Source organism: Diabrotica virgifera, chromosome 8, assembly GCF_917563875.1.
Source record: "Diabrotica virgifera virgifera chromosome 8, PGI_DIABVI_V3a".
NCBI lineage: Eukaryota > Metazoa > Arthropoda > Insecta > Coleoptera > Chrysomelidae > Diabrotica > Diabrotica virgifera.
In genome coordinates, this window is record NC_065450.1 from 53,843,856 (window position 1) to 53,860,469 (window position 16,614).

The following is a 16,614-nucleotide window of genomic DNA, read 5'->3' on the forward strand; positions in this document are numbered from 1 at the left end:
CGAATTGCATGAAAATTTGGATTTAGGTTCTACTTACCCTCCACTTCAAAGCTGAATTTGTGATGTTGGTTGCTTTTACTTGGGGGGTGACATTTACCCCTTCTCGGGGGGTGAAAAACGCGTGTTTAAAATAAGGCCGGAAATATCGACTTATTTTAAGCACCTTTTGTTCTATAAAGTTTTTTACGTTAGTCAATACTTTTCGAGTTATTCGCGATTTAAAATGTCGATTTTTCGACAAAAAAACACCGTTTTCAGACAGTTTTTCCCAAATAACTCAAAAAGTAAATATTTTATCAAAAAAAATATTTTTAGTAAAAGTGTAGCCTATAAAAAAAACTAAAAAAATGGTGTACCAGTAAAGTGTACAAATTGAGTAGAAGCAAACTTGTAGCTCATGAAAAATACGTTCTTAATCGTCTAATTCCAAATCGAATAATTCAACGCGAAATCACCGAAGAAAGAAGCGTTTTTCGGGAAAACCTTATTAACATTTTTAAAGTATCGAAAAAAAGCTTATTATTTGTTTTTTACAAAAGTTTACAGCATTAAAAATAAACGAGTTACACTGAAAAAAAAAGAAAAAAGTTTTTTTTGGTAAAAAAAATCGTGAAAACCTACCCTAAATGAAATTAATCGTTTGGCTTTACCATCTATTTTAACTGTATGTGTATTGTTTATATGATCTGTAAGTTTGATTGGTTCGAAGTGCTTATTTTTGAAAACATTTGGTTTTAAGGTTAAAAAAAATTATCTAAAAATTTTTGAAAAAGTAGGTTTTGCTATTATAAATATGCTAGTTTCATTTTGTTTCTCCGTAAGACAAAAATAGGTTAAGATATGGCTGTTCAAAATTTGTATACACTTGTGATTAGTGACCCATTCAAGCTTTCTCAATTATAACCCTTTCAAAAATAAACACTTTAAACCGGTGAGACTGACAGATCATATAAAAAATAGATAGGTAAGTAAATTGTTTGTAAAGCGGTAGCGATTTACTGCATTTGGGGAGCTAAAGACGGTGATATTTTCATGATTTTTTACAAAAAAAAAGAGGACCAACTTTATTTTGAGCGTAACTCGCTTATTTTTAATGCTAAAACTTTTGTTAACAATTAAAACAAAGCTTTTTATAAAAAAGTTTAAATGGGTTTTTCCCGAAAAGTGCTTAATTTTTCGGTGATTTCACCTTCAAATATTCGATTTGGAATTAGACGAATAAGAACGTATTTTTCATGAGCTACAACTTTGTTTTTATTTGATTGATAGACTTTACTGATACACCATTTTTTTGGGTTTTTTATAAGCTACACTTTTGCTAAGGACATTTTTTTTTCGATAAAATATTGACCTTTTGAGTTATTTGCGAAAAACCGTCTGAAAACGTAGTTTTTTTGTCGAAAAATCAACATTTTCAATGGCAAATAACTCGAAAAGTATTGACTTACATAAAAAACTCTATAAAACAAAAGTTGCTTAAAATCAGTCAATTTATACATTTCCGTTCTTATCTTGAACGTATGTTTTTTCACCCCCTAGAAGGGGCGACTGTCACCCCCCAAGTAAAAGCAACCAACGGCACAATTTCAACTTTGAAGTGGAGGGTAAGTAGAATCTAAATCCAAAATTTCATGGAATTTCCCCTTCATTTACTGGGCTATATGTCCACGACGACTGTTTAATATCTACGGAAAACATATTAAACCAAGAGGCAGCGCTGAAAAATCTCTTTGAATTTACTAAAGCTAGATTTTTCACAATAATTGATTACTGCGATCGGTTTCGAGAGAAACATACTGCGGTCGGTCAAGCGAAACGTAGAACAGGGGTAACTGAGAGGGTATCAAAGTTGCTTTCCTACGAAGGTAATTATTTCCATTTACTAAGGCTGAAAATCAGTACACACATTCTAAATTAAATATAAATAAAAGTTATTATAGTCGGTCAGCTGTATGACGAGACAGAGCCGGTCGGTCGGCCCCAATAATCGACTGAGGAAATGAAGCATTTTGGCTCGCAATTTTTTCGTCCAGCATGGATTTACTTGAAATTTTCACAGAAGGTAGGGAATAGTCCAAGGATCATTTTATATATCATGCCGCTATCAAACGCTAAAACCTTGGGAGTGGTTGCCACCCCATCTCGGGGGTGGGAATTTTTTATTACATTTTAACCATGTAATTCGGTGGAAAAAGTGATTCTTAGAAAAAAATGTTTCTTACATTTTCTTCGTAAAACTAATATTTTTCGAGTTATTCGCGCTTGAAAGTAACAGTTTTTCGACGAAAAAATCGACATTTTTAGAGGGTTTTTTGAGAATACCTCGAAAAATATGCATTTTATCAAAAAAACTGTAGATATCGAAATTGTATCTTTTAGTAGCACAAACCAAATTATTTTCCTATAATATCTTTAAGACCAATATAAACCGAGATACGGCATGTTAAAGGTTAGCTTTTTTCGTCAAACAGATAATTTGAAATATTCAAAGCCAAATAATGGAAAAAATTTGCATTTTTTGAGGAAAACTTAAATAATCTTTTTTCAAGTATACAATTAGACCTTTCAAAAAAAATAATAAAAAGTTTCTAGCATGAAAATTAAGCGACTTATAATCAAACAAATGTCGGTACCTGCTTTTCTCTACGAAAAAATCAGTGAAAACAACCCCCTAACTACCTTTCTAATTCAAAATTGGTCTTCACCTTTCTGTAGCTCCTTTTATATTTATATTATCAATCAACTTAAGAAGGAGTTTGACCTATCTAAAATGTCTAATTTTGGAAAAATTGGAGTTTAAAGAAAAATTTTTTGCAATTTGGTATTTTTCACCTTTTACTTCAAAATATCTCCGAAAATACTGAAGATACGAAAAAAATTATAAACTACTAAATTGTAGCTTTTTTAATGACTAAAATTACCCTGTGCATAGATATTCATTACAGTGAATAGTTAGTCAGATATAGCTGTTTAAAACCTATATTTACCAGCAAACACCCCCTCATTCGAGCCCTTTAAACCAGCCCCAATTAAAAACTAAGGGATCTTACGGAATTTAATTTACACAGTCTTATAGCTCTTTAAAAATCCTACAAAATCATTTTTGAAGAAACTTTTTATCACAAAAATATATATAATATTTTTCGAGGTATGTATTCTCAAAAAACCCTCTAAAAAGTCGATTTTTTCTTCGAAAAACTGTTATTTTCAAGAGCGAATAACTCGAAAAATATTAGTTTTACGAAGAAAATGTAAAAAACATTTTTTTCTTACAATCACTTTTTCCATCGAATTACATGGTTAAAATGTAATAAAAAATTCCCACCCCCGAGATGGGGTAGCAACCACCCCTAAGGTTTTAGCGTATGATAGCGACATGATGTAGAAAATGATCCTTGGACTATTCCCTACCTTCTGTGAAAATTTCAAGTAAATCCATGCTGCACGAAAAAATTGCGAGCCAAAATGCTTCATTTCCTCAATCGACCATTGGGGCCGACCGACCGGCTCTGTCCCGTCATACAGCTGACCGACTATAATAACTTTTATTTATATTTAATTTAGAATGTGTGTACTGATTTTCAGCATTAGTAAATGGAAATAATTACCTTCGTAGGAAAGCAACTTTGATACCCTCTCAGTAACCCCTGTTCCACGTTTCGCTTGACCGATCGCAGTATATTTCTCTACACACTCACAGTAATCAACTGTGAAAAATCTAGCTTTAGTAAATTCAAAGAGATTTTTCAGTACTGCCTCTCCATCTATATGAGGAGTGTGCTCGAAAGATGGGAAAAAGGAATCTCAATAAATGGCCGACAAATACACAATCTATGCTTTGCGAACGATACAGACCTTCTTTCCAACAGATAAGGAGACCTAATTGATTTCATATGGCTGGTTGAAAAAATAAACTATAAAATCTCACAAAAGAGAAGAAAATAGAAGAAATTTAGCTGTGTTTCGATAGGAAAATACAGAAGAACTGTAGTTGAAAAACTAGTCAAATTATAATAAATGTCAGCTAAAACTAAAATAACGTACTATTTTTGACATTTATTAAGTAAAATTTAAATATAAATTTCAGTGTCATGAATTTTTCTGCAAAAACATTATTTAGAAAATCCCTTAGTGTTACAAAATTTACCATACGAAAGCGTTGTACAGTTCCTCCTCCTAAAGAGCCCGTGGTTACTATTCTGAATGCTGCCAGTGAAGTTGGACAAAACCTTGCCTTCTTACTCAAACAGAACTTTTACATTGGAGAGTTACGACTGCATGACAAAGATAGGCTGGTTTGCAATATCGCTGAAGATTTGAGTCATATAGACACTAAAACAAAAATAAGGTCATTTGTTGGAGTGAATGTCTTACGACAGGCAGTAACAGTAAGTCTTTAGTTCAATTTTCAATTATATAAATATCGCGCTTTTGTTGCGTTCTGTTTTCTTTAACCATCCATTCGGTTGGCTCGTTTTCAAATCTCCGTTAGTGAAAGGCTTTTTATACGCAATTGGTATCTGTCTAAAGCCCTTTATGTATCCAGTAATGAACATAGACCTTCCTGTTTCCAATTCCCTCTTTCCTAAGCTATGCTCATCCATCTTGTCCCTACATGTTCTCTGATGTCACCTGTTCATTTTTTTTCTGAGGCATTCCTCTTTCACGCTTGTATTGCTATAGTCTCTAGTGAATGATTTGTCCGTTCCATCTACCATCTTTTGCCTACTGTTCTCGTTGCCAAATTTCCGTTTAACTATAGTGTTTGTTTTCATAGCATATATTACTTTAGTGTTGCTCCTGATCCAATTATTGCTCTTCTTGTCTTTTAATTTTACCTGGAGTATCTACCTTTCCATGGCTCTTTCTGTTTTAGCCATTTTTTCCATCAAGCCCGTGAAGACAACAGAAGAGTTGTCTTTCTACATGCCGATAAGCCTACTGCTGTTAATTCTTTCCAAGGTTTTTGAGAAGCTGTATGTTAAAAGGCTAAAAACTATAGACGAAAACAAGATAATTCCAGATCACCAATTCGGATTCTGCAATAGACACGGCACACGGGAGCAAGTTAATAGAGTGGTAAACCAAATCAATAAGGACCTGAATAGTAAAAGATATTGTTCAGCAGCTCTCCTCGATATATCTCAGTCTTTCACAAGGTGTGGTATGAAGGATTGCAAGTTAAACTAAAGAAGCTACTGCCCCATCCCCACTTTTAACTTCTAAAATCATACCTGACAGATAGGTACTTCCAAATAAAACATGGAAGTGAATATACAGAGTTGCATCCAATAAATTCAGGAGTTCCACAAGGTAGCGTGCTTGGACCGGTCCTGTACTTATTGTATACTGCAGATGTCCCATCAACACGACTTACCACTGTTCGTTGCGACATTTGCTAATGATACAGACATTTTGGCGTCCCACACTGATCCAACATCAGCCTCTAGGAACCTGCAAACTATCTCCGCAGAGAAACGTGCCCACCTGTTCAATTTATTAATTGTCAACTTCCACAATCTGATAGCGCCAAATACCTCAGCATACACCTGGATCGACGACTGACTTGGGACAAAACACTCAAAACAATAACCAAAACAATAAACAATAAAATATTATTATACAAAACAATCTTAAAACCTGTGTGGACCTACGACATCCAGCTGTGGAGAACTGATAGCAACTCCAACATATCCATCTTGCAGAGGTTCCAAAATAAATTACTGCGAACTATCGTTGATACTAGATACTCCCTACTACGTCAATAACGAAATCATTCAGCATGATATTCCTTTAGAATCCATCAAAGATACCATACATCGTTTTAGAGTCAACTATATGTAGAGAAAGAGTGTCAGTGCACCCAAATCGGTTAGCCGCCCATCTAAACGTGCGTGATGCCAATGAAATCCGTAGGCTAAAACGTCTACTGCCATCGGATCTATCTACATCACACACAGTGCCGGATTTACCACTAGGCCGACTAGGACGCGGCCTAGGGCCGCAAGCAAAAGGGGGCCGCAGCGTTTTGTAAAAAAATCCTTTTTTGGTAAAAAAATTTTTACTCATTGAATTGAAATCAGTAAAAAATTTTTCAAATAAGAGAATGGATATTCTACTAAACACGTGGTACGAGATTTTGCAATGTTTTGATATGAGTAGCAAAACATTGCAAAAACTGCTACAGACTTGAATGTGACTATTGCAACATACAAATCTCTAAAGGCATTGAGTTTGAGAGACAACTTTGATTCCTATGAAAAAAAAAAAGAGAAAAAGAGTCTAAAAATGAAACCTATATTCTTGAAATAAAAAGACGCCCGAAAAGAAAAGCTCTCCTTGGCTAAGACAAAAAAGATGAATCCACTGAACCCCACTTTAATGGCAAAGAAGACTTAAAGATTAATACATTCAATGTTGTAATTGACACGCTTTATTCAGAATTAAATGAAAGGTCCGAAGTTTATTTCAGTCTTAAGAGGAAACAGTAGCGATCAACAGGTAGCAACAAACGCGTTCCAAGATTGCGGCTCTAATTTTGAATATTTTGTCGAGATATTTGGCACACATATTCGTAATATAATAAAGAATGGCGGTACAGAGCCCAATTTCAGAAATATGTTAGTATGTGGAAATTACTCTACAACTAAATAAAATATTGAAAAAAGGAGCCTGTACCGCCATTAAGAAAGACAAAAAACTACACTTTCTTCAAATAAACTTTTTTATCCCATGCCTAGATTTTTGTGTAATCTTGGAACTACTAAAAATCGATTTTCTTATAAGTAGTAAGAAATCGAACGTCACTGACTTGGCAACATTTCGCACCTATGTGTATAAAAATTATTGTTTTTGATAGTATAAACGTCACTGTCAGTGTCGAATTACCGACGGACTGTTGCCCCACTTTTGAAAGTTCGCAGAACTTTCGCAATATTGGTCCGCGTTTGTTGCCACCTGTTGATCGCTACTGTATCACCTTAATGAAAAATTTGGATTTTTAAACAACTCATCGTCAATTTCCAATGAAGAAATCGGGGTAAAAGTTTCTATTTTGACTAAAAAGTATCGAATCGACATAGATGGTGACTTTGGAGAAGAGTGTGTACAGTTCAAAGGCTTTATTAAAGGTATACTTTATGAAGAGAGAGAACCTCATGACAACAAGATTACCAAGCCTCCGAGGAATACGTACACTTTTGGAGTATCTGAAACACATTCATGAAAAACAGTTAACAACATTATTTCCGAATATGGACACGTCTTTGCGCCAGTGACGTAGCTGAAGATTGCGCGGGGTCCCCCGCGACAATTTTTGTGGGCCCCCGTATTATAAACATAACGACAACAACTAATAACAGCATAATTACTAAAATATGTGTAAATGACAATATTTGGCCTTTCTTTAATAAGTCTTCATTAGTTAGTGTTAATAGATTTTTTGGGAATAGACATGAAAACCTTTTATACATATATCTTAATCCGACAAACCTATTATTAAGTTGTTGCAATATTATATCTAAATTTACATTGAAAACAATAACTAGAATTTTTTTTTCTAAAAGTTATTTTTTCGTCGCAGCTGAGCTCATCGTAAAATTGTTTTATACAATTTATCCGTTTATTTTAAAATTCCGGTATAATACCCCACTATTCTGCTATTCCTGCTGCTTTTGCTAAAGGTTCGGAAAACGAATTTCTCAGTTCTAGAAGATTATCAAGAGTTTTTTCAAAAAGTTGAAGGGCGACCGTTAACTCCGCCGTTTCAGATTGCAAAAGTGTAGATGTTAGATTAATAAAGTTAAGTATTTTAGATTAAATAGTAATGTTATTCTCCTTTTCATGAACATTTTTCAGTGCGTCACAAATTATAGAAAAAAAGGTAAGTCCGTGATAATACACATTTATGACATTTATTCTAACGTGACATTTTAGTTAAATCTGACAGTTGTCAAATTTTATTTTCAATTTGGAATAAAACCAAATCAATTGTGTCTATTGCATTTATAAAATGGTATTTTCTTTCATTTGTATAGTCTTATAAATTGTACAGATTATATTGATAATATTATTATTTTATTTAATAAATAATTCTTTTTTGATTATGGCGCCATCTATCGACAACTAGAATAATCACCGAACTAGAATAATTACCGAAGTATTCCCAGACGTGCCTTTTTTTCTGTCACATACAATTTAATGCGTTAGAGAGAAATCGAAAAACTGTGACGCACTGAAAGATGATCATGAGAAAAAGAATAACGACAAATTCAAAATTATTCATATGCTCTAATAATGCATTAACTTATAATTTTTCATCGTTTTTTAGACAGCAATGAAATTTTCGTTAAAGATTTCATTACTTGTCGGAAAGCTCGACGTAAAGCCATAACAGCATCATGTCTGGATGAACACCGGGTTTCACATAACCTTTTAAGTGTTGGCAAACGCGATGGATCCAGTCATAATAGTACATAGTAATAGTACATCCTATCTTTTAATACTTGCACTAAAAAAACATAATCTTTTAATTATATCCTAAAAAACCAAGTCCTGTACACCAGCAACGGCATCATTCAACACTAGGTTCAGGTTGTGTAAGGAAAGGTGCTTTGATTGTATAAATTTTAAAATTTCATTTACAAGACCTTCTGCACTTTTTGGGATTCACTTTCATCTAAACTACCAACATGTCCACGAAAGTACGAAACGCTAAATTGTACCCGAAAACAGTAAGAGTTACTTCAATTACCCGCTTCATTATTTCCTTCCAAATTCCCTATTTTGATGCTTATTAGTAAAATATGTTTTGGTCCCCAATTTAAAGATAGAAGTATCAAGGTTGAAGGCGCCTTGCGGGCCTGTCAGCTACGCCACTGCTTTGCGCATTCTACTATGCGTGATGACATCTGATGCATCTGGAGAAAGATTATTCAGCGTCAGCGTGTTGAAAAGAATCTTGAGGAACTCGACTTTTGACGAAGATTCTAGATTGTCTACTTTGGCTAGTTTTGTTTCAAATGCTGAGCTTTTTCAAGCCTTAGACTTTAAAAATTTGATTAAAGATTTTGCAACCAAAAAAGCTAGAAAAGTGAGTGTTTAGAGTTTAGATATGATATTTATTATGAGTATGGAGTGGAGTTAGTGTCAATGTTAATCACTAATCCAACTTATATAGTCCATTGAAATGTTACATGTAGTGTGCATTTCTTAGAGGAGTCAATTTTATTTTTTTAATGTGTAGAGGGGTTCAGTAGAAGCTTAAGTTTAAGTTTTTGGGGCTGAGGCCTTTGTCCCCCGGCCGCCATCTTGGAAAAAGAGGTGCAAAGGGCTTTCGCGCTGTATCTCGTAAACTAGCTACCCTACAGAAAATTTAATTTCACATAAAATGAAGCAAATTAAATTTTCTACAATTTTATATTTATTACTTTTTATCGTAAAGTGACCAACAAAAAAATTATAAACAAAAATAAGAGAAAATTTTGTAAGAAATTTGCTTTTGAAGGTTATAACTTTTTTTACGTTCATTTCACAATGAAATAACATCATAGCGATTTTGTAGAGGATTTTACTATAAAGTTGTTTAATTTTATTTATTACCTAGGTTTTACAGCGCTCCAAACTTGACCAGATTCTCGAATTCTCGTAGAAAAATAATGCTTTTCTATCTATATATTAGACGAGCGGCATTAACCGTTATGCCAACCATGAAAATCAAATTTAAGGTGAATGATCAATTTTGGTCTATTTTTATGTTTTCGAGGTCGCTGAATCCGAATATGAAGTTTATTTTTATCTAGAGTTGGTGGAACATGTTAAAAAAATAAATTTTATACAAAAATGCCAAAAATCAATTTTGATGATTTTTCAAATTTACCTCGCTGTATCTTGGGTCGCTGTAAATATTTCCTTTTAAAAATTTTACTGTGTCATCTCTGAAGTATGTAGATAACAATGAAATTTGTCCAAAATGTTTAAACACATTAAAAAAGGAGTTGTTAATTTATTAACATTTTGTCATCATATTTCGTTAGTTTCATCTTTACTTAAAAAAGTTGAGTGACAAACTTTTTAGTTTATAATTTTAACCAACACAACAATAAAATATAGTTCATGAAGAAGTTTTTTGGAAAATTTTAAGTCAAAATATATAATAGGAAAAAAGTTATGTTACTTCATATACAAGCGGCACACCCCAAAAAACGCTTATATCTCGAGATCCTGACCACGGTGTGGTGAATGGCTAATTTTTATCATACTTTATGATTTTGATATCAAAAATCTTTTTTTGCTCTGCTTAAGAATTTTGCATTTTGCGTTGCGTCATTCTTCTTCTGAAGCGGTGAATTTGTCCTCAAACAACTTCTTGGGCCTTTTCTATATATGCTTAGAGTTATAAGTTTTATAGTGGGAAAAAAGGTCAAAAACAGATTAATAATAGCATAGGAATGTTAAAATCATAATAAATTGTATGAATAAAAAATATATATAGATAGAAAAGTAAGCCTAACTTTTGTTTTTATTGTATCCCTATGAGCATTCGAGAATCTGGTCAAGTTTGGAGCGCTGTAAAACCTATATAAATAAATAGAATTAAACAACTTTATAGTGGAAATTGTTCGCTGAAAAACCCTCTACAAAATTGCTATAATGCTATTTTATTTTAAAATGAACTGAAAAACACTGAACATCCAAAAGGAAACTTGTTAAAAAAATTTACATATTTTTGGTTATATCTTTTTTGTTGGTCACTTGACGATAAAAAGTAATAGAAACAATATTGTGGAAAATTTAATTTGCTACATTTTATGTTTATAATTAAATTTTCCGTAGGGTTGGTAGTTTATGAGATATAGCGCGAAACCCCTTTGCACCCCATTTCCAAGATGGCGACCGGGGGACAAGGATGGCGACCCCAAAAACTTGAACTTAAGCTTCTACTGATCCCCTCTACATATTAAAGAAATAAAATTGACTCCTCTAAGAAATGCAAGGTACGGCCTAAAAAATGTAACATTTTAATGGACTATTATACAAATTAAGAATTTAAGAACATGACATTGACGTTTTTCAGTATAAGAGAATAATGAATTGAACGATCTAGAGGTTTATTTGTTGTATTCTTATGCCTGGTTGCACCAACAGATCTTAAGCTTAAGGCGTGCACTAAAGAAACATATGCGTTGCACATTAGTCTTAGATCAATTTTCAGCTTGCTACAATAGATTGTCATGTGGATTGCATTGATAAGAATTCAAAATTATGGTGCAACGTATGTGACACTTAAATCGGCCCTATCTATAAGCTGAGCTGGGTTAAGCTTGATCTTAAGATTTGTTGGTGCAACCAGGCATTAATATTTTTATTTTTCAGTACCGTATCCTATTACTAGTACAGTTCATATTATTTTGCTTGTTATTTTACTTATAATGTCTTTTCAACTTGGCTTTTTTATTCTTTTGTTGTCATCTGTACTTTTCCCTCGGAGTGAAACAAAATGGTATTTAATTTTAACAATTAACTACAATACTAATTAATATTATAATAATTTTAGCAATATTAATAATTTTAAAAATAACTGCTGTTTGCTAACATTTTGAATTATAAATTTTCAATCTTCTTCTTAAGGTGTCTTCTCCATTACTGAAGGTTGGCTATAACTACAGCAAATTGCTCTCTATCTTCAGAGGTTCTTATAGTATCGAATGTGTGTCCATATCTGTTCAGTCTCTCACGTTCTTCAGCCATGAGCATTTTCTTCTTCCTGAACCTCTTCTTCCTTCCACTTTCCCTTCCATTATGAGTCGTAAAAATTTGTATCTTTCTCCTCTTTGAATTGTCTAGATAACTCGTTTTTCGGTTTTTTACAATATTTAGGAGTTCGCTCTCAGTCTCTATTCTTCTCAGCACCTCGTTGTTGGTCACGTGATCTGTCCAAGAGATCTTCGCAGCATCCTTCGAAAAACCAACATCTCAAAGGCTTCTATAAATATAGAATTCTTTCTATAAATTTTCTTTTTCGAAATTTCTATAATATAGAAATTGTTGTTAGAGCTGTTTTGGGGTTTTAGCCAAATTTGCAAACCAAGATTATTTAATTAGTGAATACATTTCAACCTACTTATTATGTCCGTATTCAAATAGAACATTAGAGGCATTTCTATTCATTTATGTTATACTTTGTATTACGAAATTTAAAAAGTCAAATTAAAATAAAAGTTTTAATTATTACTATTATTATTAAGTCTTTGTGCTTTAATTGAAATATAAGATGTTTCCCATTTTCAATTTAATTATGATTGCTTTCAAAATTATATGTATATACACGTACAGTGCACATATTCTAAAGGTGCCGGTGGTGATGACGTCTATGCGCAGTATTATAGTCCTATAGTCGATGTATGAGGGAGAAAGTATTCGAAATCGAAATAATGAAATAACAAATACATAATATAAAATTTGTTATTTCATTATTTCGAATACTTTCTCATACACCGGCTATAATACTGCGCATAGACGCTATCACCCACCGGTACTTTATAATCTGCGCACCGACCTACTTGTGAAAATAACATGTTTTTTAGGGAGCCGATGTAGTGGTAACTGTAGGAGGAGATAAAGTATCACCTGAAGAAACTTTTGAAGAAATTTTCAATAGAAATGTTAACGACGTACGAATAACAGCACTGCATTTGGCGGAATTTAATCCTAAAGGAATAGTTTGTATTGCCAGGCCCCCGGTGGAAGCATTGGTACCTTTAGTTTCAGAGGTAATAAAAATTAATGCCATGACTTAGTATCTGACAGTAACAATAATCTTTTCCTCTGATATTTATCAATCCCTTTGCCTTGATTTGAAGGTCAGCTTCCCTAATTATATTTTTCGATGCCTCTCTTTTTCTCTTGGATCTTATCAATAATAATCCCTTTTCAAATAAATTCCACCTGTTTCTCTTCGTTGGGCTTCCTTTCATGCATCTTTCAGATATTTAACAACTCTTCGTATTATTTAAACGATGAATTTTGATAAAAAAAACTAAATTTCTATGGAATTAGAGGTATTTCTTTGAATTGGTTCCAATCTTACGTGGATAATCGAAAACAACTGGTTAGAGCAAATGATACAGACTCCAGTCTCAAAAAAATTATATGTGGGGTACCACAAGGTTCAGTATTGGGTCCTCTACTTTTCCTTACCTTTATTACATGACATCACTAATTTTAAGATCGATGGAATTTTTTTCTTTTTGGTGATGATACTTACCAGTATCACTTGGAGCAACTCAAAATTATTTTCGATCTTCAAGTCAGCGTTCTATATATTCTGCTTTTGTCCTACTACACCGTTTTTAAACCAGAAGCAGCAAACTCAAAAGACATATTCACACCCAATAATGACACTAGAAAACTACGTCGGTAAGAAGTTCTAAAAACAACTGTCTTTTTATATAAAAGCAGACTAAAAATCTAAATATTAAAGGAATAACGCAGAAAACACAAAAAGTTGGCGGATATAACTAATTAACCTATGAAATGCCAATAGTTTCAAAATTTTATAACAGTGGAGTAAACCTGCCTGAGGTTAGACCAATTACAAACAAGCATTATGGCGCGGTAAATTTTAATTACTCCTCCTAGTTTAAAAACCGGGTATAATTGTCCTCTACTATTGGAGTTTTAGCTTTAGTTCCCGTTCAATATTTTCTGCTAATAGCTCAGCGGCAAACATTAAACTTCAAGAGATGTTATCTTAGAATGTCACTGTTGTTTGATATAGTACTAATGACAATGGGATAAGCAGTAACCTCTGATGCAATCCTACTTTCAAATTCAATTTATCATTTTCTCCTACACCTGATCTGACACGTCGTTATTTCTCATACTCATGCTCATCGGGATCTTGTTTCTTTTCGATATCCATAACAGAAGCTCTCGATGATTATATCAACGTTTGTTTCTTCATTCCTTATTCCTTCCTATCTTTTAAGAACTATACAAAAAATAATATTATAAATTGCACTTTTGTTTTCTTTACATAGGAGTTTAAAAAAGCAGGAGTATATGACTGGAAAAAAATTTTTGGTGTCACAACTATAGCTGCCATGCGATCAAACAGTATTTTAGCAGCGAAAACAAAGCACAAGCCTTTAGATATGGTGTGTCCAATAGCAGGAGGTTTGAGTAACGAATGTTTTGTGCCCGTCATATCCCAAGTTAGACCCAAAATTGCTGTAGTATGTATCTTTTATACTTATAATAAGTATATCTGTTTTTCAGTATTATCTTTCAGTTTCTATTTCGGTTTAAGGATGTGTATCTACAAGATAAGAGATGTTAAAAGATGATAAAAACCATCGAGTGTATGGGCATGTGTCTTCGAACCTTACTCCCAATCAGATAGCCCACCAAATACATCTTAACACCATGTGCAAAAAAAGTATCAACCGCTATCCAAAAACCGAGAAAACAATACTTTGACATACCTTTCAACATAAAAGAACTCGACAAAGGACTAACTTCATTCAAAAATGGAAAAGTCACAGGAATTGATGATATATGCGTGGATCAAATGAAACATTGATGGCACCGTAGCAAAAAACTGGATTTTTGTTCAATAACTAACTGTTGAATGAGATTTCAAATATTAAAGCCAAGGAGAGAAACAAAAGTGATATCTGTACTAAAACCTGGAGAAGATCCAAAGACGCCTAAGAGGTATATCGCTTCTCTGCCACCTATATAAGCTGTATGAAGGAGTTAGCGTGCACCGCGTAGAGAAAGTGGTTGACTCAAAAATCATACCACAGCAAGCTGGTTTCAGACCTAGGACGATCTGCACCAGCCATATTCTAGCTCTGACGGAACGAATCAAGAACAGATTTGAAGAAAAAAGATAACAGGCTTTGCGTTCGTCCACCTAAGTTATGTGAACGATAAGATACCGTCCATATAAACTTGTTGCAGAGGGTCTACACCACTCTCAAGGACAATTCGCCAAAATAGTGGAACCACTTCTACAAAATAGACTATTCTACGTAAGTCTTGAGGGAAGAAAAAGTCAGTGGCGAACCCAAACGATCTAGCTTAGCGTAGATTACTAGTAGGTACCTATACTTTTCATCCTGTACGCCAATGGTCAACCAACGCCCACTTTTACTAAATCTTTATGTACGTAGACGACTTGGGTTATAGCCCACCGGGGCACCAGGTGCCTCGAAGACTTCGCCAATATGATATTCGTCTCCAACGACCTCAAAATAACCTCCGAGTAACGACTTTGCACTGATTTTATATCGAATTTTCACAACCTCCATGAGACATGGCTCGTCCTGGGCAGTAGCTGCATCGGAGACTATCGCCGACATGATATTCGTGATCCGCGACCCAAAAAACCCCGAGTAATGAGTTTGCGTTGATTTTGTATCAAATTTCCATAAAACTACACACGATGCCCATCCAGGGCACCAGGTGCCTCGGAGACTGTCACCGTCAGGATATTCGTATTCAGTGACACAAAAAACTCCCAAGGAGGGTACTAAATAGCCTTACAATCCTAGATTACAATTTAAAAAAATGCGCTCGGTACTGAGATATTTTATTGAAGACATTCTGGATAGTAACACAAAGTAGCAGCGTTGTAGCAGTATATCAAGACCTTCAATCAGATCACTAGATTTTATCTGCTTTTAGACTTCTTTATGTAAAAAGTAACATGTTTAATTAATATTCCTTTAATAGTAGAATATCTTTTTTAGAATGGAAGAGAGCTTCGGCAACAAATTTTCAATAGCGAACACGATATTTTGAAATTATATTGTGAAAAAAAGGTTGTGTGCCTTACGCCGGCTTTAGCCATATCACGTTTCATAAATACATTATTGAAAACCCTAAAAGGTCAAACTAACTGTGCCGAATGTGCTTTTGTAAGGCAAATGGGTCATATAGGAAATTTTTTGCCTTATATGACGTCAATAGTAAGATTAAGTAAGTACCCTTTAAAGTTAGTTCATAACTTAGCAACCTGTCAGCACTGATGATGATCTGTAATCAGATCGAAAACTAGTTCTGCTTTTGTGATGTAGCCCCTTTTATGGAATTTTAATAAATACGTGATAAGCGCGCTAATCACCGGCAAAATAACGCAAAAGATGGAAAACAAATTAAATTGTGAGATAAAAAGAAATGAAACTACTGGAGACGGGAGCAACTGGCGTTTGGCAACTGCCACTGTGATAATTTTAGTTGACATACTCCTCTGATACGTCTAAAGGTGGGAAACAATAAATAGAATGTAAGTTTATATGTTTTTATCGCTAAATATCCTATCTCCAGTAGTTTCATTTCTTTTTATCTCACAATTTAATTTGTTTTCCATCTTTTGCGTTATTTTGCCGGTTATTAGTGCGCTCATCACTATGTATACCTTTATAAAGGATTTTACTTAAATAAATTTATTGTGATATATGGTATACAGCCAGCTACAGGAAAACATTTTTTCCACCACCTCCACCGAAAGTATACTTTTCCGGACCTGATTGTAGGGAGTAAAGTTGTACTTTTCCTCCCTAAGGAGGAAAAGTAAAAGTAAAAAAAAGGAGTGACGTCATGGTATTT

General features: G+C 33.7%; 1 protein-coding gene across 2 annotated transcripts in view; it reads left to right on the forward strand.

Annotated features, from left to right (window-relative positions):
- LOC114338545 (uncharacterized) overlaps nucleotides 1-16,614 on the forward strand; it is a 181,373-nt gene that overhangs the window by 161,222 nt on the left and 3,537 nt on the right. Inside the window, exons 6-8 of one of the 2 annotated variants that reach the window (XM_050657901.1) lie at nucleotides 12,585-12,770; nucleotides 14,040-14,234; nucleotides 15,756-15,984. In XM_050657901.1, the coding sequence (XP_050513858.1) occupies nucleotides 12,585-12,770; nucleotides 14,040-14,234; nucleotides 15,756-15,984 (610 nt within the window). The remainder of the gene's footprint in view (nucleotides 1-12,584; nucleotides 12,771-14,039; nucleotides 14,235-15,755; nucleotides 15,985-16,614) is intronic. The other variant, XM_050657902.1, reaches the window with a different exon arrangement.